We start from the raw sequence: 24,351 nt of genomic DNA on the forward strand, positions 1-24,351 counted from the left end.
TACATCTGTGTTAGTCAGCCTTGGAGAATCTGGCCCGGATATCCTTCAACTGAGGCAGGTATTTAACAAAACCACAGAATATAGCCAATACAAACATACGCGCACGCGAGGTCAATTTCGGCATAAAACATAGCATTTCACCGAGATTTCAAAATCAGCAGTCAGTCCGCTTTCAAAGGTTTGAATAAAGATAAGAGTAGATAGATATTATACCGTGCAAGTTATTTCATGGTGAAACATTTGAAAAAAAAAACCTGATACCTAAAAGGAAAAATCTAATTTTAGCTTTTTTGTAACTTAGTGTATTATCTGGTTTATCGCAAGCGATGTTGATGCCATGGCGACGTATTCTCGGTTTCTCCTCGGCTCACATCGTTACTCTCTACTCCTAGTAATGATGCTATCTCTCGCTCTACTATATGTCGACGCTGATTGGATGACAGGCAGCGAGGAGTTTTCTCTCCCAAGATAACTTTTACGAAGATGTATTATAACCCACAAATAAAACCTGTGCGACACTTATAATCATACTGCTCTGAGATTTGCAGCGTAATCGTACTCAGACCGTCTGGCCACGCGGGCTGCTCACTAAATACCCACTAGGAGTTTCGGAAAGTGTTTATTTTATTTCGTCATGGCGAATGCAGGTAAACCTGATTTACCCGAAGGTTACCTGGGTGCCCAAGGGTCATTTGGAGATCTTGGCCTCAGTGTCTCAAGCCACAGTGATCCTTGTATCACGATCAGAGAAAACCATTTGGATATTTCATTCAACTGCAGTACGCCGGTAAAGTTTACACACCAGTTAATTAACTGTGCCACGGAAAAGGAAAATAATGAGTATGTGTTCACACATACAAAGGACAAAACCGTGGTGTTTGTAATACAACTTCCGGAAATTGGTTACTACAAGCTCCAGCTATTTGCTCTTCCTGTTACAGACGAGAGCAAATCCCTTCCTAATGTCTTCAATTATCTTATCCATTGTACTCGAGCAGTGCAGCCGGTGTACCCTTACCCCAAACAGTACGCCCAGTGGAAGGAAGGGTGTTTCCTGTACAAACCATTAATCCTACACAACGACTCCAAACTAACAAACATTCAGTGGAGCGTGCAGGTGCCACACGCAAAGGGTGTGGCCGTTGTTGCTGACGGCGAGTGGTTCCACTTTGAAAATCGAGGGGGACCGATTTGGGATGCGACGTTTAGTCTCGATAATCTCAGAGGCAAGAATGCAAAGATAACCTTGAACGCCAACCTTTCGGACGATGAGACCAAGTACTGTACGTTACTGGAGTACAAGTTATAGGCACCGAACAAAAGGCAATACTTGTTTATTACATTATAATACAACGGAAATATAGGACAATATGATAGATATTAAGGACCGAAGTGTGTGACATACATTCAGGTCTGGGATAGTTTTTGGCAATATAGAACCTCATATGTATACTGTTTTACAAGATTTGCTTTCGCTGGAACAAAAGTACCATACTTTATTTATTTGCTTATGTAACGGCTCTTGAGGTCAAATGCGATGGTAAGTATTTGTAAATCTATTTATTGCTCCAAACAAATAAATGATAGCTATATAATCATATCGAATGATATGTAATTAACCATGTTATCAGCCGTCCACATGGTTCATGTTTCCTATTTCTTTTTATTCCTTAACAAAATTTTATATATTCTTTGTAATCCTTTAAAGTGAAATAAGTTTTTGAGGTTTTACTGTATAATAGTGACAGTATAACAAGGTTTTAGTGTATAATGATGATAGTATAACAAGGTTTTACTGTGTAATGGTGTCGGTAATTGTATAATGGTGACAGTATAACAAGGTTTTACTGTGTAATGGTTTCGGTAAAACAAGGTTTTACTGTATAATGGTGACAGTATAACAAGGTTTTACTGTATAATGGTGACAGTATAACAAGGTTTTACTGTATAATGGTGACAGTATAACAAGGTTTTACTGTATAATGGTGACAGCATAACGAGGTCATACTGTATAATTGTGGCAGTACAACAAATTCCTATTGTATAATTGTGCCAGTATAACAAAACTATCCTGTGAAATTGTGTCAGTAAATCAAGGTCCTATTATAAACCTGTGTCAGCATATCAACGTTCTGTTGTAAAATTGTCTTAGTATATCAAGGTTCTACTGTAAAATCGTGTCAGTATATCAAGGGTCTATTGTAAAATTTTGTCAGTATATGAAGGTTCTACACGAAAATTTCATCAACGTGCAATGTAAAGATAGTGTCATTTTATCAAGATTCTAGTGCAAAATAGTGTCCTTATATCAATGTTCTTCTGTAAAATTGTGTTAGTATATCAAGGTTCTACACAAAAATTGTATCAGTATAACAAGGTTCTACTAAACAATGTGTTAGTATATCAAAGCTATATTGTATAATCGCGTCGGTTTATCAAGGTTCTACTATAAACTTGTGTCAGTATATTAAGGCTTTACTGTATAACTATGTCAGGATATCAAACGTCTACTGTAAAATTTTGTCAGTATATGAAGGTTTTATTGTGAAAGTGTTTGAGTATATCAATGTTCTAATATAAGATTATGTCAGTATATCAAGGTTCTACTGTAAAATAGTGTCAGCATATTCAGGTTCTACTATATAATTGTGTCAGTATATCAAGGTTCTACTATATTATTGTGTCAGTATATCATAGCTCTGCTGTACCATTGAGTTAGTATATCAAGATTCTTTCCAGCATTCTTATGTGATGCAGATAGACATAAATATAGACTTCAGAGACCCCGAGTTCTCGAGTTCAAACAGATTCCTATCTGATATAAAACAAGCACTTCGTGGTTTGGTCGATCCATCATTGTTCGTGGTTTTGTCACATCATCATCGTTCACGGCTTTGTTATCGTCTTTATCACTTTCTTTCCACCTGTGGGTCGCAGGTTTGAGACCATGCACACCCAGCATACCTTAAATGACTCTGGCTGTTAATAAGACGTAATGCAAAAATAAACGAAGCTAAAATGATTCCCTCACAGTTTAGTGTAGTCGCTTGGTAACACACGTTCTGTAATATTTTAGTACAATTTTCCTATTTTCAAATGCAAGGACTGTCAATCATACCGACGAAACGTAATACATATTTCTGATTTATACCACGATTATGATCTTGGTTCAGTAGGGGTGGCCATTCTGTCAAGGATTCACAATCATTTCCTGTCATATTTCTCAAGTCTTTCTTGATATCCAGCCAGCTGCGTTTGAGGGTCTGGTTGTACATCAGAAACTACACTCACATTAAACCTTGATCATGCTACATATTCCAGTCACAATACTATAAACCGTGAAATGTTCGCCTCTGTATAATTTCCCCATTGTTGTCTATGAACTAGGAGGTCTTAGTGGGCGAAAATTTAATACACTTATATAACTATTTTTGTAATCCTCAGAGGGTGAAATGAAGATGAGGTGAATGGGTGTATAATGGTACAAGGGTGAAAATAACATGGGGCGAAACTGTTTCAATATGCAGTATAGAAACGAAATATTTGGGAGACGAACAGTGTTTGCTGTTTATTGGCCGAAGTTATTGTCCCGTGAAAAGTCAGATTAATTTACTTGATCGGGTTTCCTTGGAGTAGCTGGGGACTACCACACTGAACAATAGAGGGAGATCCAACGCATGTTAATATAAAGTTTTTGTCATACATAGTGTAGAGTGTACCATGAAACGTATTTCATTTAGAATTATGAAACAGTCATGTCAGCGTGAACAAGAAGATAAACATTTTAAGTTAATATTTTGGTACTGAATATAAGGCCACACTAAAAGTAGTGATGTCTGACAATTTGGTCAACTCTGATGGTCATTTGGATTGCTACTATGGCCTGTCCGATTTGGATAGATTGCTAGCTGTTCCTAGTGCATGTAAATGCTGAAGAGCACATAGTAATTAATCCATGTGGTTTAAAGTAGCCTACTTCTGTTAAAAATGTATATGTTTTGAAGCTATTTCAGCCTGTTTTATCTATTACGTAATTTGTATATGATAAAGTTATCGGTTACTTTGACCTTGAAACGTATTAAGAGCGTACGATATATATCAGGCGGCAACATGAGAATGCGATTGTAGAGCAAGCAGTATGATTGTATTTTCTAAGTTATTTTCGTAATATACTTGATACAAATGTCGATCCTGATATAAAATAACACAGAGTGGCCGATGTTCTAGACAAGAATGTCTATGTCTTGTCGTCTGAGATTGAATCTATCCTAGGTATGCCTTGGTGCACGTATCTGTGGATACCAATCTAGTGAGAAGCGTAACACACACACTGCCTTCCGCTATTGTACAACGCCGACGGGAAGTCGGAACTGTTGACATTGCGTCAAATTGGGCAAAACATGAAACATACGTAAGATAAAGCTTAATAATCTTATATAACGAGTAACTAGTTAAACACTCGTGTAAACAAAATGTTGGGGAGATTCCAGACGTCTCTTCCCACAGCTTCAGTGTCAAACAGGTTCAATTCTTTTCCGTCGACATCATACAAAAACTGGCATGCTCTTTGAACCTAAGCTCGCGTACTTTCTGAGTATATCATCAGTATAACTAATTTACAAACAGATGTTTATTTTCAACTTACAAGTTTGACGTTAAAAACCTAGACACATTTTATTCAGTTGGCAAGTGCACATAGATAAACAAACACCATTGAGAAAGACCTTTTAAATTGATAGGTCGTGTGTGTTACTGTAGAAGTTGATAGTTTGGAGTTTTCAAATCTCAACGTATCGAAAATTTTGAAAGCGTTACTAACAACAAATTCGAACATTGCTTTATTGCTTAGTCTAGACGTAAATACGACGCTGTGAAGACAACTTCCACTTAATAAGATATTTATAACGAGGGCCTTTGTTGATAGGTGAGAGTAATGTTAAGATATTCATGACGAGGGAAGAGATTTTGTCTTTGTTGATGGGTGAAATTTATGCTGAAATATTTACGACGAGGGAAGAGTTTTTGTCTTTGTTGAGGGGCGCGAGTAATGTTAAGACATTTATGACAAGGGAAGAGATTTTGGGTGGGAGTAATATTAAGATGTTTATGACGAATGAAGAGTTTTTATCTTTATTGACGGGTGTGAGTAACGTTAAGATATTTATGACTAGGAAAAGATTTTAGTTGGGAGTAATGTAAAGATATTTATGACGAGGGAAACATTTTGCAGATAAAACATAGCTCAAATAATGTTTCCAACTTATCTTAACAAACAGCTGTAAAATAAAACCATTTATAATGACGTGCAGCTTTATCATCTAGATATAAATTATCTGTGGTAGTCCATCTCATGGACCGAATAGGGCTGATGAGACGCGGGCTCGCTGACAGCAGGAGGTATCATTCTCTTACTCCTGATAAAAGTCCATCGTGTATGTTTATCATCGGGCTACTCAGTTTGTCGGAAACGTGTTAAGGAAGCCATAGACATTTGTAGGATATGTAGCAGTAAAAATGGAAGAGGGTCTAACGGAAAATGGCAAAGCAATATGATCCGTCTAATCCTTCTCTTTTTCGCTCCATCTAAGATTTCCCTTTCTCTATCCTGTCCTCTCTCACTTTCATCCCTACATCATCGTACTCTCTAGATAAATATTTTTCTATCTCGTCCTCTCTCTTAACATTCATCTCGCTATCCCCATACTCTCTAGATAAATATTTCTCTATCCCGTCCTCTCTCTTAACTTTCATCCCTACATCCTCGTACTCTCTAGATAAATATTTCTCTATCCCGTCCTCTCTCTTAACTTTCATTTCGCTATCCCCGTACTCTCTAGATAAATATTTCTCTATCCCGTCCTCTCTCTTAACTTTCATCTCGCTATCCACGTACTCTCTAGATAAATATTTCTTTATCAACTCCTCTCTCTTAACGTTTATCTCGCTACCCCCGTACTTTAGATAAAACTTTCATTTCGCTATCTCTGTACTGTCTAGATAAATATTTCTCTATGCTGTCCTCTCTCTTAACTTTCATTTCGCTATCCCCGTACTCTCTAGATAAATATTTCTCTATCCCGTCCTCTCTCTTAACTTTCATCTCGCTATCCACGTACTCTCTAGATAAATATTTCTTTATCAACTCCTCTCTCTTAACGTTTATCTCGCTATCCCCGTACTTTAGATAAAACTTTCATTTCGCTATCTCTGTACTGTCTAGATAAATATTTCTCTATCCTGTCCTCTCTCTTAACTTTCATCTCGATATCCTCGTACTCTCTAGATAAATATTTCTCTATCCCGGCCTCTCTCACCTTTCTAGTCCTCTCCCGTTAAGATTTTCTTTTCTAGTCTTTCTATCTATCATCTTTCTCCTCTACAAAATTTCACTTTTCTGTCATGCAATCTCCTGCCCTGTCATTTCATACCCACGTGGTATGGCTACATGTCTATTTATACTATGGCATCTTCATTTCTCCTCTAACAATACCACTCTCTCTCTCTCTTTCTCTCGATTATCTTATCTCTAAAAGTATCTTCTTTCTCTTTTTTTATTACCCTCGTCTTTCCCATAACATCATCTTTCCTTCTTATCTATACAAATTTTACACAACATCCTAGTCTGTCCTCTGATATTTCCGACACAATCCCTGTATCACTCTAGTCTGTCCTCTGATATTTCAGACACTCTTGTATCACCCTAGTCTTTCCTCTGATATTTCAGACACTCTTGTATCACCCTAGTCTTTCCTCTGATATTTCAGACACTCTTGTATCATCCTAGTCTGTCCTCTGATATTACCGACAATCCTGTATCACTCTAATATGTCCTCTTATATTTCCGACAATCCCTGTATCACTCTAAATATGTTCTCTGATATTTCAGACATTCTTGTATCACTCTTGTCTGTCCTCTGATATTTCCGACACTCTTGTATCACTCTTGTCTGTTTCCCGATATCTTAGACAGCTCTGTATCACTCTAATCTGTACTATGATATTCCCGACACTCTTGCATCACTCTTGTATGTTCTCTAATAATTTAGACACTCCTGTATCGACCTAGTCTGCCCTCCGAAATCTTAGACTCTGCTGTATCACCCTTGGTTTTCCTTTGACACTCTCGACTGTCCTCCAACACCCTCGTCTCTCTTTTTAACATCGGAGTTCCACCTCTGAAAACCTATTTGACTTTTGCTACTTATGTATAACATTTTCTCTCGTATAACAATCTTTCCAACCTGTAAGACCCTTATTTCTTCTCTAACACTCTCCTCTCTCCTCTGCCGCCTTCTCTCCTATCATCTTAATCTCGTCTCCCCTTTCACCCTTTTCTATCCAGCACCACCCTCGTTCATCTCCTTATACTCTCCTCAGACACCCACTTCTCTCTTACGTTACCCTCTTCTCTCATTTCACAACTTCGTCTCTCCTCAGCCCTTACTGACCCCATGTTCCTGTTTGTATTTCTTCGCTGCTTGAACATTCCAAACACCCCTCGACCTCTGATCAAGGATATTTCTAATTCTTAGTCGCGTTGTTAAATGGAAACGAGAAAATTAAGATAAGAACCTGCATTCGCCGAAACATGATATGATTGAGAAATGCGCGTGTATAAGATGTTTGTGTGCGGACTAAACTGATCGTACCGATAAACTGGGTACAGCCTACTTCTGGATCTTGTCTGGTCTCATCTTCATCTCACTCTAATCATACAGAAAATAAATAGGTACGGAAGAATCCAACCACATAACTACATATATCAACATGTCTATATATAGACATGGCCGTGCGCGTGCAGCTATCGAGTTCTCGGTTTTCCGGTGACGGTTAGGCCGTCAGGTTATTTTAGGTAATCTCAGTATAGTGTAGTCTTCATCTCATTTTGTCAGGTTTTATGAAACACACTATACATCAAACTTGACTGGGCGAGTAGCTATGTACACATTCTACCGTCATTAAACGCACGTGTCACCGCCAATCACGCGCGTTACTTCCGCCTAACTAACCAGGAACTCGCGTGGTCGAAACTTGGCCCAGACTGCTGTAATTACTGTTTATGCTGACTATAGTGCCCTGTTTTTGTTTCTTGGATTGCTTTGTTAAAACTAAACACAACTATTTTTATAAATAACAAACAAGTTGGCGCTACAGAAAACTTCGATAAGAAACCTCTACAGTAGAAAATCAATGTGTACTTAAAGCCTGGAAACAGATCGAGTCGATTTCTGTCAAGACATCTTAGAACATTCTTAAATCATTATATATATCAACGGTGGAAGAGCATTGGTTTTGTTTGTTTGTTTGTTTTTGTTCAATTTTATTTTATTTATTATTCTTATTATTATTACAATTAGCATTATTTAAGTGATCTTTGAAAAACATCACTATTTGAAAAAAAATCATATTTAAATTTGTGCACATCAATGTGTTTTGACGTTTAACATTTTCGTGGTGTTTTTATCTCCTAGATACTGCAGTACATATTCTTATTTGTTCATCATTTTTGCGTTCTTATTTAAACATATTTGTTTGTGAGTTCCTATAGACACAAATGTAAACAATAAAACGTTGTTTTTTCTTTATTTAGGTGTGATAGAAAAATCCTAAATTAATTTAAAATCAGTTGTGACTCAGGGAGTTGGTTATCATTAGAATCCTGATTATACCAAATAATTTTCTATTAAGCTCGTGTAATAACTTTGCGGATTTGTCGACTATTCCATAGTGCCTGCAATGTTTGTTCGCTGTATTATTAAATCACGTGCCTAAGAAACCAATGTTTTTATTCATTTCTGTTCTGTAGCGTACAACAAGTTAGAACATCTGCCTGTCAGTGTGTAGATAGTCTACAGCTCTGACAGGATTTCCTACTCAGAGTAAACCTTTATCTATCAGTGGATCACTCATCACCAAAAGATGCCCGTTTATCTACGATACCGTCAGAACGAATATTGACGCGTTTAACCCTCTTTTTTTTAGTGATCCGTTGTTGGTTGTATGAATGTGTTTATAAATGTTAAGACATACGCTACCATTATCGAGGCTCCAGGTCTATAAAAACTAAACTATTTTCTGTGCGATATGACGACAGGATAAAGAATTCAGTTACTTATCGAAATACCATCAGGTGACTCCATACATCATTTTAGTATTTATTTATCTATGAACACTGCATAATCGGTGTTTGAACAACCCTCTCTATAACGACCACCACGTATAGTTAGACATAATATAACGATCTCTTTTATATCAAATACAGTTTATACCGTTTGATATACTACCACATTGTGTTAACAATGATCCTCTCTATAACGACCATCATATACTGTTACAAACACTAATATTGTCTCTTTAATATCATGTCAAGCTTAGAAATTGTGTTTACAATAACCCTCTATAACGACCATCACATTCAGTTAGACATACTGACTGCTAGTGTTAACAAAACTACTCTCTATAACAGCCATCTGCTAAAGTTACACACACTATCACAATATACACGGCGTGTTTTATAATAATTTCTATATATAATCACCATCACATACACAGTTCGACACACTATCACTGTTAAAGAACAACTCAATGTCCATGTTTTATAACAACTCCATGTTCATGTGTTAAAACAACTCTATGTTCACGTGTTAGAACAACTCCATGTTCATGTGTTAGAACAACTCCATGTTTATGTGTTAGAACAACTCCATGTTCATGTGTTGTGTTCCATGTGTTAGAACAACTCCATGTTCCATGTTCATGTGTTAAAACAACTCTATGTTCACGTGTTAGAACAACTCCATGTTCATGTGTTAGAACAACTCCATGTTTATGTGTTAGAACAACTCCATGTTCATGTGTTAGAACAACTCCATGTCCATGTGTTAGAACAACTCCATGTCCATGTGTTAGAACAACTCCATGTTCATATGTTAGAACAACTCCATGTTCATGTGTTAAAACAACTCAATGTTCACGTGTTAGAACAACTCCATGTTCATGTGTTAGAACAACTCCATGTCCATGTGTTAGAACAACTCCATGTTCATGTGTTAGAACAACTCCATCTTCATGTGTTAGAATAACTCCATGTCCATGTGTTAGAACAACTCCATGTTCATGTGTTAGAACAACTCCATGTTCATGTGTTAGAACAACTCCATGTTCATGTGTTAGAACAACTCCATGTCCATGTGTTAGAACAACTCCATGTTCATGTGTTAGAACAACTCCATGTCCATGTGTTAGAACAACTCCATGTTCATGTGTTAGAACAACTCCATGTTCATGTGTTAGAACAACTCCATGTCCATGTGTTAGAACAACTCCTTGTCCATGTGTTAGAACAACTCCATGTTCATATGTTAGAACAACTCCATGTTCATGTATTAGAACAACTCCATGTCCATGTGTTAGAACAACTCCATGTTCATGTGTTAGAACAACTCCATGTTTATGTGTTAGAACAACTCCATGTTCATGTGTTAGAACAACTCCATGTTCATGTGTTAGAACAACTCCATGTTCATGTATTAGAACAACTCCATGTCCATGTGTTAGAACAACTCCATGTCCATGTGTTAGAACAACTCCATGTCCATGTGTTAGAACAACTCCATGTCCATGTGTTAGAACAACTCCATGTCCATGTGTTAGAACAACTCCATGTCCATGTGTTAGAACAACTCCATGTCCATGTGTTAGAACAACTCCATGTTCATGTGTTAGAACAACTCCATGTTCATGTGTTCATGTGTTAGAACAACTCCATGTTCATGTGTTAGAACAACTCCATGTTCATGTGTTAGAGCAACTCCATGTCCATGTGTTAGAACAACTCCATGTCCATGTGTTAGAACAACTCCATGTCCATGTGTTAGAACAACTCCATGTTCATGTGTTAGAGCAACTCCATGTCCATGTGTTAGAACAACTCCATGTCCATGTGTTAGAACAACTCCATGTCCATGTGTTAGAACAACTCCATGTCCATGTGTTAGAACAACTCCATGTCCATGTGTTTGAACACCTCCATGTTCATGTGTTAGAACAACTCCATGTTCATTTGTTAGAACAACTCCATGTGTTAGAAAGAACAACTCCATGTGTTAGAAAGAACAACTCCATGTGTTAGAACAACTCCATGTGTTAGAACAACTCCATGTCCATGTGTTAGAACAACTCCATGTTCATGTGTTAGAACAACTCCATGTCCATGTGTTAGAACAACTCCATGCTCATGTGTTAGAACAACTCCATATTCATGTGTATATTTTGCCACTATTAGATTGTATCAAAATGTGGCATGCAGGCTTTTTTCCATTTTTTGTTTTCACAATGTACCACCACTATCGTTTAACCACCTACCGACCATGTTTATAATGTCACTGATACTGATCTACATATACTGATCTACATCATGTGATGAAATCACAGACGTGGATTGGGCAGTGTACCTAAACTATAACAGTGTCTTCAGTGGCCACCATCCAATTCCCTACTTTGGTTGTAGATTATTTGTGTCAGAAGTTGAGGATTAGTGACTGGAGATTGGAGATTGGAGTCCGCTCCCTGAAACCGATTCGTCATTTGAATCCCCAATATCCAACAGCGAATACGTCCCTAAATAATGTTACTTTGTAAACTGAACGTGTAATTCGCGTGTTTTTTCTTAATTATGTTGGAATTCAAACATTCTGTCACCATTGTACGTCCGATGACTTTAGAATTCTGAACAACAAACTATGCTGACAAAACATAATTAACTTTATATTACCGTTGAAGCAAGCTAGACGAAATTTAATATTGTTTTCGTTTGTTGTAGGTTGTTCTGCTGGCCCGTCGCTGATGCTTAGTTGCTGTGTGAATGTAGCGAGAGTTCCATCACATGGGAGAGGATAGTTTCGTACTTTTTTGTAAAAGTCTAAAATCGGTTCAGAAGTTTTTAACCAAAACAATTTTTTTTGCCAATTTACTTTTCAGTTGAAATTTATGTTTGGAGGTTTCACAAAAAACCTGGTTCGGAGTGTATCGAGTGCCTTAATACCATTTCTCTCTGCTAGGCTCCGCCGATTGGGTCATTTTAGAGTGAGGTATTGCGGAGAGTAGAAAACGACAACAGATGAATAAGTTTATACAATACGTGTTTATTAAAATTTTCTGTGAAATTCACGACTATGTCTAGTAGTCTAGCTATCCGCCTTGATGTGATTTTACTATTTTTTATAAATATGATATAATTCTATTTGTATTTTGTTTTTAAATTTTCATTTATAGATCATTTTTGTTCTGTTTGCATTGCTCATTATTGTTAGAGAAATAAATTGGATATAAAGCTCCGTATATGTGGTTTTTCTGCTTTTACGCACTTTCCCACCTGATCGATGAAAAGATCCAATTGTTTTAACACCCTGAGTGAAACAGCTTTCTGATTTGCCGATAAATACCTTTAAAATTTAACCGAAATGCCTTTGCCAATTTTGAAATGAGGAACGCCTATACCGGGGAGGATGACTTAACATATATACGTACCGTTCTAAACTTAGCATCAAAGCATTTCCATAACATCGATCTCTTGGTGGTAATACTCTAAACCTATTTTTGACTGACAAATTAACACAATATTTTATCAACGCGAGAAACGTGATAACAATCAAAATGTTTTATGTTTATAGATGATGTTCAGTATGCGAGTACATCCTCCACAATATTCTAATGGTTTATAGCGGGATACTAAGTATTCGTAATATTATGTTGGTGTGTTGTTAAATGTCCATCTTTAAAGATGATATGAGACCCTAAAATTTTAACTGGGGTTCGGTCAATTATAAACCATTTTTTAGATTTTATCTTCCGATCTCAAAAATACAGTGTACTATTCCAACCGTCGCGCGGAAAAAATGTTTTGGTTTTGCTTCTACTGTTGGGGTTTTGCTAGAATCCTGAAATAACGTGGGCTTTTTGGCATAATTTGTAAAACGAATGAAGATTTTTTTATATGGTTAGATAGTATTAAGATGCTACGGCCAAAAGTAGAATATCACCGAAAAAACGATTTCTTCACTAATTCGAAAACCATGTATATTCGATCTCAATAAGCCATATTATAGATCCTTATCAACGATCATCATCGATTTCTATCAAACAAACATATCGATCCCTATATAAGCATGATTCTTCGATCCTTATTAAATCTTACTGGACGTAGCTAGATCTGCTGACATATTTATAACGTGTTGTGGAAAGGGAGATACAGGAATCAAAATAAAGAGTTTTATGTTCATAGTTTTCTGTATAAAGATTGAATGAAGAATGCCGATAATGTCTGTTCGTTGTTACAACTTTGATCAATATATTTCTTATAGACTAAATACATATAAATGGATCATAATTAATAAACGAGTGCAACAACACACATATTTACCTGAGCGGGCATTTTATTCCTGCGATTAGAGTCGTCAGTAAAAGATAAGATAATTAAGTCTTAAAACAGAATGTGGATGGAATCAATTATGTAGCCCCAGTGTTATGGGAATTTACGTAATTTGCCAAAACATCTGAAGTAAATGTATCCGTCTATAATATGTATACTGATGAGGTTTTAATGCCGAGTTTCTCGTAAATTTTCAACATTGAATCCATGTACTAATGTGGATACACGTGTTTAACCGACCCTTCCCATTTTTGCAACATTTCATTTGATTGGAGAAAATGAAAATACCAGCGTGGGCCAGATCACTGGATGGTAAATAACATCTTGCCTGTTTCAATTACCTGACTTTTTTTGTCTGCAACAGCTTAATATAAATTTCAGGAAAAAAAATTCTCAAAATTGATATATTTTTCTTTATTCGATCACACCCATCGTACATTCCGCCCCAGGAAGCCGAGACCCACTGTAATACAAAACTGATTCCCCTTCATAGAGTGATGCTTGAAATCGCGTACCTTCCGCCCCAGGAAGCCGAGACCAACTGTTAAACAAAACTGATTCCCATTCACCCAGTAATGCTTGAAATCGCGTACCTTCCGCCCCAGGAAGCCGAGACCAACTGTTAAACAAAACAGATCCCCTTTCATACAGTCATGCTTGAAATCGCGTACCTTCCGCCCCAGGAAGCCGAGATTCATTGTTTTACAAAACAGATCCCCTTTCACCCAGCAATGAATGAAATCGCGTACCTTCCGCCCCAGGAAGCCGAGACCCACTGTTATGCAAAACGGATCCCACTTCACCCAGTAATGAATGAGATCGCGTACCTTCCGCCCCAGGAAGCCGAGACTGACTGTTATACAAAACGCATCCCACTTCATCCAATAATGAATGAGATCACGTACCTTCCGCCCCAGGAAACCGAGACCCACTCTTATACAAAACGGATCCCCCTTAATACAGTAATGCTTGAAATCGCGTACCTTCCGTCCCTGGAAGCCGAGACCCACTGTTATACAAAACAGATTCTTCTGCACCAAGTAATGCTTGAGATCGCGTACCTTCCGCCCCAGGAAGCCGAGATTCATTGTTATACAAAACAGATCCCCTTTCACCCGGAAGTGCTTGAAATCGCGTACCTTCCGCCCCAGGAAGCCGAGACTGACTGTTATACAAAACGGATCCCACTTCACCCAGCAATGAATGAGATCGCGTACCTTCCGCCCCAGGAAGCCGAGACTGACTGTTATACAAAACGGATCCCACTTCACCAAGTAATGAATGAGATCGCGTACCTTCCGCCCAAGGAAGCCGAGACTGACTGTTATACAAAACGGATCCCACTTCACCCAGTAATGAATGAGATCGCGTACCTTCCGCCCTAGGAAGCCGAGACTTACTGTTATACAAAACGGATCCCACTTCACCCAGTAATGAATGAGATCGCGTACCTTCCGCCCTAGGAAGCCGAGACCCACTGTTATACAAAACGGATCCCACTTCACCAAGTAATGAATGAGATCGCGTACCTTCCGCCCTAGGAAGCCGAGACTTACTGTTATACAAAACGGATCCCACTTCACCCAGTAATGAATGAGATCGCGTACCTTCCGCCCCAGGAAGCCGGGATCCCACTTCACCCAGTAATGAATGAGATCGCGTACCTTCCGCCCCATGAAGCCGAGACTGACTGTTATACAAAACGGATCCCACTTCACCCGGTAATGAATGAGATCGCGTACCTTCCGCCCAAGGAAGCCGAGACTGACTGTTATACAAAACGCATCCCACTTCACCCAGTAATGAATGAGATCGCGTACCTTCCGCCCCAGGAAGCCGAGACCCACTGTTATACAAAACGGATCCCCCTTAATACAGTAATGCTTGAAATCGCGTACCTTCCGCCCCTGGAAGCCGAGACCCACTGTTATACAAAACAGATTCTTCTGCACCAAGTAATGCTTGAGATCGCGTACCTTCCGCCCCAGGAAGCCGAGATTCATTGTTATACAAAACAGATCCCCTTTCACCCGGAAGTGCTTGAAATCGCGCACCTTCCGCCCCAGGAAGCCGAGACTGACTGTTATACAAAACGGATCCCACTTCACCCAGCAATGAATGAGCTCGCGTACCTTCCGCCCCAGGAAGCCGAGACTGACTGTTATACAAAACGGATCCCACTACACCCAGTAATGAATGAGATCGCGTACCTTCCGCCCCAGGAAGCCGAGACCCACTCTTATACAAAACGGATCCCCCTTAATACAGTAATGCTTGAAATCGCGTACCTTCCGTCCCTGGAAGCCGAGACCCACTGTTATACAAAACAGATTCTTCTGCACCAAGTAATGCTTGAGATCGCGTACCTTCCGCCCCAGGAAGCCGAGATTCATTGTTATACAAAACAATCCCCTTTCACCCGGAAGTGCTTGAAATCGCGTACCTTCCGCCCCAGGAAGCCGAGACTGACTGTTATACAAAACGGATCCCACTTCACCCAGCAATGAATGAGATCGCGTACCTTCCGCCCCAGGAAGCCGAGACTGACTGTTATACAAAACGGATCCCACTACACCCAGTAATGAATGAGATCGCGTACCTTCCGCCCAAGGAAGCCGAGACTGACTGTTATACAAAACGGATCCCACTTCACCCAGTAATGAATGAGATCGCGTACCTTCCGCCCTAGGAAGCCGAGACTTACTGTTATACAAAACGCATCCCACTTCACCCAGTAATGAATGAGATCGCGTACCTTCCGCCCAAGGAAGCCGAGACCCATTGTTATACGAAACGGATCCCACTTCACCCAGTTATGAATGAGATTGTGTACCTTCCGCCCAAGGAAACCGAGACTGACTGTTATACAAATCGGATCCCACTCCACCCAGTAATGAATGAGATCGCGTACCTTCCGCCCAAGGAAGCCGAGACCTACTGTTATACAAAACGGATCCCACTTCACCCAGTAAAATGATTGAGATTGTGTACCCTCCGCACCAGAATTATCAGGGCGACACGAAGAGACTAATTTTATACCGTAATTGTATTTCAGTGTGTTTTAATCCTCGCTCATTATTCTTAATAATGTCAGCGATGTTGATAGCATTCATAATCACATAGACAATCCAGTAATATCGGTATCCAGCACTCGAAAATCGGAGCACACGATGTGTTCTGCAATACAATTTTTTGATTTGCGAAGTTAGTTTTCTATATGTGAAAAAGACGGAAAAATAAATAGCAATTTTCTATTCAAATTTAAACGCAGTTGGGCTAAAAAAAGGAATAAAATTGCGTCAAACAACTATAAATTTCGGTTAAAATCGCGAAAATAAATATCTTTTTAGCATGTCATAATGAAAATCCTCCAAAATAGAAATTAAGATTCATTATCTAAAAGATATGATTACTCATGAAATATTATCTTTTCACAACCTTGCATATCTGAATTATGATATTCCTAATTAGATTTTGTTACTAGTAATGAATACCCCTCCATGTATAGCATGCTCTCAAAAGGAGTGTTAATGAAAAGGAATGATTTGCTAAACACAGAACAAGAAAATATCGACATGTTTATAGAATTTGAATTATCTAAAAATCGATGAATCGAGAGAAAAATGACGGACTTATGAAAAAGTACAAGGAAAGTAAAAACCATGTGTTTCGGAAGGATAAGTGTCTCCTGTTTCATTGGCGACGCCCGCAATGTAGATTTTGCTCAATCCAAGTAAGTAATGCCACATTCCAAAATGAGAACAAGGTAAACAACAACGGAACCATATGTGGAGCAGCATAACGCATTTGGCTTCATATCGCATACAGAAATCGGATTTTTACCATTCAGCTCATTTAGGCTACCATAAAACTCCTCCATGCAATCTTCATCTCTCAAAACATAAAAAGTGAATCGGTGATATATTTAATATGAAAGGTCTACAACAAATCGGGTCACTGATCGTTCTTCCCGTTCGTAAAAGAAAACACATTAAGAAAAATAAACGGAAGATCTCCCGAGGGCGAGAAAAAATATTATTGGTATCTGTATGCTTACACTCGCTTGTCAGTAGGCGATATTGTAAGGTAATGGAAATCCTAAATTTAGAACGACCGGGTTTCTGTAATCTTACATAAGAACTACACCGACACTTAAACACAATTATTCCCCCATTAATGCAAGCGTGAACAGTAGGTGGCACCATAAAAAGACTTCCTACAAATCTCCGCCGATGGCAGAGATTTTGTAGCAACAAACATGGCTTCCATTTATCGCTCTTCACATCCCTGTGATGTTATAATTATTGTGAAGGATACCATTGCTTTTGTAATATCTACAATGAGACTTGTTTCGTAATAGATTGTAAGCATATTTATCGATGCCTATCAATATGATACCCATAGGGGTGGTAGAAGAAATAGGAGGGAAGGGGGCTACTTGGTTCTCTGAGACCGGATATCATACTGAGTAACGCGGTTTTTCACCTCCTGTATCAACAAACATCGCTTCCATCCACCGTCCACCAACAACAGGAATTCATCGTAAGTGTCTGAGCTTTAAGATAAGTTTCAAAATGGCATTGAATATGCTTTGAAACAGTCATGTGTTTTAAATACATGTATATACAAAATTAGCCATTATCTATTTATCTACCAGAAATATACAGGAGGTGAACAAACTGCTATTCACGTCAATAAAGTCGAGCGATTTAGTGATTAGTGGTCAGAAAGTTTACTAGTGGTCAGCAGGTCAGATCTCAGTTTTACGAACCTTCCTTACCTTAATGGAAATCTAAACTACCATAAAAAAAATTGAAAACCTTGAATTTAGGTAAACTTATGTAATGCATTCCTAAATTTAATGGATATTCGTGAAACTTGGGCCTAGTACAAACCGGAAGTGTTCTGTGTCAATATAATGTATTGATGCCACATGAAATGGTGAGCTCACAACAATATTACACTGTTCTTACTGTTAAATAAATTTATAGACAGATGTTCAGTATACAAAGATAGCCGTTACATGCAGGTATGAACATACTGAGATGGTCGTTTTACGCAGGGTTTTAGTTTACAAAGATGGCCGTTATATACAGGTATTAACTTCATGTATACAGAGATGACCGTGAAATTGTTACGATAGAGTTAGTTATGACACTTGACCTGTAAGGTGTTTTAAAACACAAAATGGTAGGTAAGGTTGTAAAATGACTTTCACTTGGGATCTGATGCTAAGGTAAGGTTTTTGCTCAAGTACGCATGTTAATTACGATGTAAAGGTACGTTCTGACCTCGTTATACCTGACAGGGGTTTAGTGCTTACACGTGCGGCTTTTCTTTTTTCACTTCTGCAAAATTGCAGATGGAGCCAAAAAGATGTTTTCCTTCCCGACAAGTAAATTGCTATTCATTTAAGATATTCTGCTGTCAAATACCAGTTTTGGTTTTTTTAACCTTGGATAGTATTTGTTAATTTAGAAAGGCATTGCGAAATCTTGAGCAATCTTTGTTAGTTTGTTCATCTCTCTCTGTTTATTGATGATTAAGTATATTTTCCTCTTAAATCTACTTATGACATATTTTTATACTTCTGTAAAAATGGCCAGGAGTGTAGTACAACATACATGTCAAAGGATAAAAAAAATACACGAAACACTTAACACAAATACACCTCAAGGAAATATTCCTTCTAGGCAAACATTTTAACAGGAACATATCTTGATAGAATGTTTCGGTTTGCTTTTCTGTGATTTTAAAGAAATATGTTTATGCTAAATTAGCATGGACGCATGCGTAGTTTTCCCTCTACATTTATATATCAATGATAGCAAAGCTGACTGAAGCGAACGTGATATTGCATTGTTTGGTTGTAAACAAACGTGACAAAATATTCTGAGACAATCAAAATTTAACCTTATTTTTTAAGGAACCCCTCCTTCCTTGAATATTGTATTTATTGTGTACCTAACTCGACCATGGTGTCATATTTTTCCTAGTTTATCCTTTCGGAAAATCTCTGAATGTTTGCTGAGTAAAAACTAATCCCGTAATCTCGTTCAGCCAGACTCCTTTTTTTCTGCACACGTGATGAAGCGTCTTGGTGAGTGAGACCATTTGTTGCTATGTCCGCCGTGTTGCCATCCACCATTTTCACAAAGTATTACAACGAATTCAACTTCCATGTCACATCTTCATGACTGATAGTATATGTGATTTTATTTTTTTTTTTTCGCGCGTGGTACCTTCAGGGCTTGTCTCGGGACCGTTTGAGCTATGCTCGCTATTATATTACATAGGCTGAAAAAACTAGGTACAGACGAGTGTATGTAATTTACAGATACCAATTATGTATTTCACACACTTTTCTGTTGCACGTTTGACCTTATATTATCGAACCCAATAAGCGCTTTAGGGATTCCATTTGGTAGTGTGATGTCATCATAATTCCAAAAGAAATTTGTAATGTAGTTTATTGATATGTATTGCGTTTTGCAGATTATACTTAATTTAACGAAATGCAATATCCTATTTAAAAAAATCCTATAAAACCCTCCTTATAAATTTGCATCCTCACGGGTAAAAATATCTGCTGTTGAATGCTGCTGACAGTTTACTTTATATGTAAGTAGTCTGTTGGGTGTTAGGTGCCATTCCAAACATTCGTTTCCTCTTGTCGGACTAAATTCTCGAATTTTATTTCTTAGAAACATCAGGAGGTCGAGCGTGTTTTCCAATGCTTGTTTTTATATCTATATTATACTGCGTACAAAGACATTGATACACAGAGTTTCAATTCCAGAAAAAAGTGCTGCATCTGACAATATATGACTGATGTACATGACACAGTAAAAACTTCTGTATAAATTATGACCAAAGTAGCTTGCATCGTATGATACCAAATGGAACGGATAACCACATAAAACAACTCTACAGATTGGAATCATATGTAAACAATCCCAGATCTTTATATAACGGAGGATAGAACCGAAATGTGGATAACATTTACACCTGTAATTGATGATCATTCAAACATGTCTCACTGCTAATGTTTCCGATAAGTACAAACAGATGCTGCAGAATTTGGAAACTTACCAATCACCATTTCTCACGGCTTTGCATCAATACATTATGTTTGGAGAAACTCATTAAACACGTGTTTTGGAGATAAAAGTTCTCGTTTTTACCACCTCAGAAATATGTACCTTTACTTCCGAAATTTCGTTAAAGAGACACCTGCCGGCATTATCGTGACATTTACCCACGTGACAAGAGGCGGAAAAATGTCTATGACATCGCAAACTCTAGATCAAAAGATCTAGAAATGTGTGGACATACCAGTACAATAGAAGACTATTTAAGACATAACAGGGTACTAGGAGACTTGGTAAGACATACCAGTGGAATAGAGGACTGGTTCAGAAATTCCACTACAATAGAAGACTTGTTAAGATATACTATTGGACGAGAAGACTGGTTAAGCAATGCCAATGGACTAGAAGACTAATTAAGACATACCAGCGCAATAGGGGACTAATTAAGACATACCAGTGAACTAGAAGACTACTTAAGACATACCAGTGGACTAGAAGACTAATTAAGACATACCAGCACAAAAGATGACTAATTAAGACATACCAGTGGACTAGAAGACTACTTAAGACATACCAGTGCAATAGAGGACTACTTAAGACATACCAGAGCAATAGAGGACTACTTAAGACATACCAGTGGACTAAAAGACTAATTAAGACATACCAGTGGACTAGAAGACTAATTAAGACATACCAGTGCAATAGAGGACTACTTAAGACATACCAGTGGACTAGAAGACTAATTAAGACATACCAGTGCAATAGAGGACTACTTAAGACATACCAGTGCAATAGAGGACTACTTAAGACATACCAGTGGACTAAAAGACTAATTAAGACATACCAGTGGACTAGAAGACTAATTAAGACATACCAGTGCAATGGAGGACTACTTAAGACATACCAGTGCACTCGAAGACTGGTTAAGACATACCAGTGAAATAGAAAACTAGTTCAGACATAGCTGTAGCTTAGAAAACTGGTTAAGATATACCAGTGCAAAAGAAGACTAGTTGAGACATATCAGTTGAAAAGAAGACTTCTTAAGACATACCACTACAATATCAGACAAACCGGTGGAATAGAAGACTTGTTAAGACATACCACTACAATAGTATACTAATTAAGACATATCGTTTGACTAGGAGACTAGTTCAGACAAAGCAGTGAAAAAGAAGACTGGTTACGACATAGTAGTGGAATAGAAATTACCTAAGACATACCAGTGCAATAGAAGACTACTTAAGACATGTTACTACAATAGTAGACTACTTAAGACATGTTACTACAATAGAAGACTACTTAAGACATGTTACTACAACAGAAGACTAGATGAGACATACCACCACAATAGAAGACTAGTTGAGACATGCTACTACAATAGAAGACTACTTAAGACATGTTACTACAATAGAAGACTACTTAAGACATGTTACTACAACAGAAGACTAGATGAGACATACCACCACAATAGAAGACTACTTAAGACATGTTACTACAATAGAAGACTAGTTGAGACATACCATCACAATAGAAGACTAGTTGCTACAATTTAATCATATTTCATCACAGTTCAGGTATTCTTGGCGTCACGTGACACATCCCCGCGACAAACAAATACTTTCCTTTATTAATATGCTGTCCCGCCGTCCGTTTTATTTCTTGATTGTTCTTTGATTGTGATTTCTCCTTTGAGATATCTCAGCGTTACTGTTCGTATATACAAGTGTATAGGTTAAGTAACAAGTATAGGTCTGGTGTACTTATTGTTCCATCGATACCATATCCCCCTCACTCCCTCCACCTGTCCCCTTTAAAAAGCCCCACGGTAACATGACGCGTCAGAAGGCTATGTTGACAGCTCTACACACTATTAATATCGTGAAGGTCACACCTGTTGGCATTCGAACCTTGGATATAGGTGTACAGTTGTTGGTGTTGTCTCAGTAATGGATGTTACTTACATACCTACTTGAGAACCTACTTACATGACTGGCTCGATCTTTCACACTCCTGAAGCTATTGAAGTAATATGGAGGCTCTCAGGAAGCATTGCTGGATAGAACTTGTTGTTTACAACGCCTTTCGTAAATTCGGAGAATTTCAATTTTTTTTTTTTTAATTTTGTCAAATTGAATTTGAAAATACATTAAAAAAAACAATCAGATATTGAAAATGTTAAGCCACAAACTCAGGGTCACATACCCAAACAATGTAGTTTACGATATAACAATCTTGAAAGAGTAAATAACATCCCTCATACACCAGTAGATTCTTTAAACGTCCGTGGTCAGATTTCAGATCGGTGCCACTTTTAAAAAGAGACAGTGCGTCTTAACGATGTGATCGCACAGAAATTCTGAAACCTTCAATTTCGGTCAGTTTTATCAAGTCCTTTATGGTCTTTTCACACGGCTGTAGAATGACGTCATGTAATAAAGTACGTCGTGTCCAAGTTTGAAATGCTATATAAATGTGTCCAATGTTGGACATTTCCGTTTGGCTATCATGAATTAAGCTTTCTAAATATAGAATTACTACCTAAATTACCAATGGTCTCGAGCATGATTTTAGCACTATGTTAATAGTACCAATGGAAGTCCTAATGAAATATGGACCAGATTTTCTTGAATGTATACATTTTGTAAAACTGCAAAATAACCTTCTTTGCTTTTGGTTTTGAATTATTTTCCAATATTAACTGTGTACCTGTTCATATTTCAGGATTAATGAAAAGAAATGTTATTAAAATTTAATGAACTACGACAGAAAAGAAACTTTTGAAACAAATGATATACAGAAATTATATGTTAGTATTCCTTGACATTTGCATGATAGACGTAAACTGTTTCTAATTACTTATTCCCGCCCAAATTTATTGTAGGTTCTGTACATATTCTACTGTTTATTGTAGGTTCTGTACATATTCTTCGAAGACGTTTGGTTTGTGACCCGCGTTCCATCCCTATGTTCTCTTTGGGACAAAACCTGCCAGTACAAAGATATTACTATAGTTATATATAGAGAATAGTTCATGGCCCACTTTGATATAATGCATGTATTTAAATATTATCATATAACAATTTTCATATTACATCCATAATGAGCCCGAAAGTCCCGAAATCTGCCAGAGAACCGAAGGCCCGAGGGCTGTTATAAGGACGCTCGGGCTGATAAGGGGGTGTAATATCAAAATAATCATAAGGTAGTCTGTTTATCGCGAGTTTTCTTTAATTCATCCAACTCGACAACTATTACCGCAAGTTCCTTTAAAATTGTATTTTTGCGAGGGTGGATAAAGACAAAAGTGGCGAGCCTCTGGAGAGCCACTTTTGTCTTTCTGTCTCGAGCCGAAAATACAGCTTATATCTTAAGACAGTGGCTATGTATTCTATTTATCCTGCAACATTGACAGAAAATCACAGTTTTGTTGTTCAATCTTTGTTTTCCTGACGTTGGCGTTGCGCTGAATTTTGCCTGATGACGTACGCAGAAATGTGGTTCCAAATTCCAATGGATACGGCAGCGATTTTATGAATTATCGTAAATAAACTTGTACATTACAACACAGTTTTTTTACATTGTTAAACGTAATTTTTGAGCAAATTCACAAAGTAATTCCGTCGATTTTATGAACGTGCTAAGATACAGCTGTTCTCCATCACTGATGAATACAGCAAAAATACATGTGGCAGGTGTATTCCGACAACGGCGGTGCCAGTAACAAGCTAAATAACTTTGTAGTGAGTGTGCTATCCCTTCAGGGTGCGTGATATCACCCGGGCTGATATCAACTTATAGAAATCAGGCTTTTCACACATGCAAAAACGA

General features: G+C 37.8%; 2 protein-coding genes across 2 annotated transcripts; both read left to right on the plus strand.

The window, feature by feature from the left end:
- The first annotated feature begins 556 nt into the window (after positions 1 to 556).
- On the plus strand, positions 557 to 12,335 carry LOC132558077 (uncharacterized). The gene is made up of 2 exons (XM_060222602.1): positions 557 to 1,540; positions 11,822 to 12,335. Exon 1 carries the CDS (start codon positions 635 to 637, stop codon positions 1,307 to 1,309), a length of 675 nt encoding a protein of 224 aa, XP_060078585.1. The 5' UTR covers positions 557 to 634; the 3' UTR covers positions 1,310 to 1,540; positions 11,822 to 12,335.
- Positions 7,784 to 10,757, plus strand: LOC132558090 (involucrin-like). Its single transcript, XM_060222615.1, has 2 exons — positions 7,784 to 7,829; positions 10,102 to 10,757. Exons 1-2 carry the CDS (start codon positions 7,784 to 7,786, stop codon positions 10,755 to 10,757), a joined length of 702 nt encoding a protein of 233 aa, XP_060078598.1.
- Positions 12,336 to 24,351: the final 12,016 nt, after the last annotated feature.

Source organism: Ylistrum balloti, unplaced genomic scaffold, assembly GCF_031769215.1.
Source record: "Ylistrum balloti isolate Yb309-2 unplaced genomic scaffold, AGI_CSIRO_Ybal_v1 Utg370754, whole genome shotgun sequence".
NCBI classification, from domain to species: Eukaryota; Metazoa; Mollusca; class Bivalvia; order Pectinida; family Pectinidae; genus Ylistrum; species Ylistrum balloti.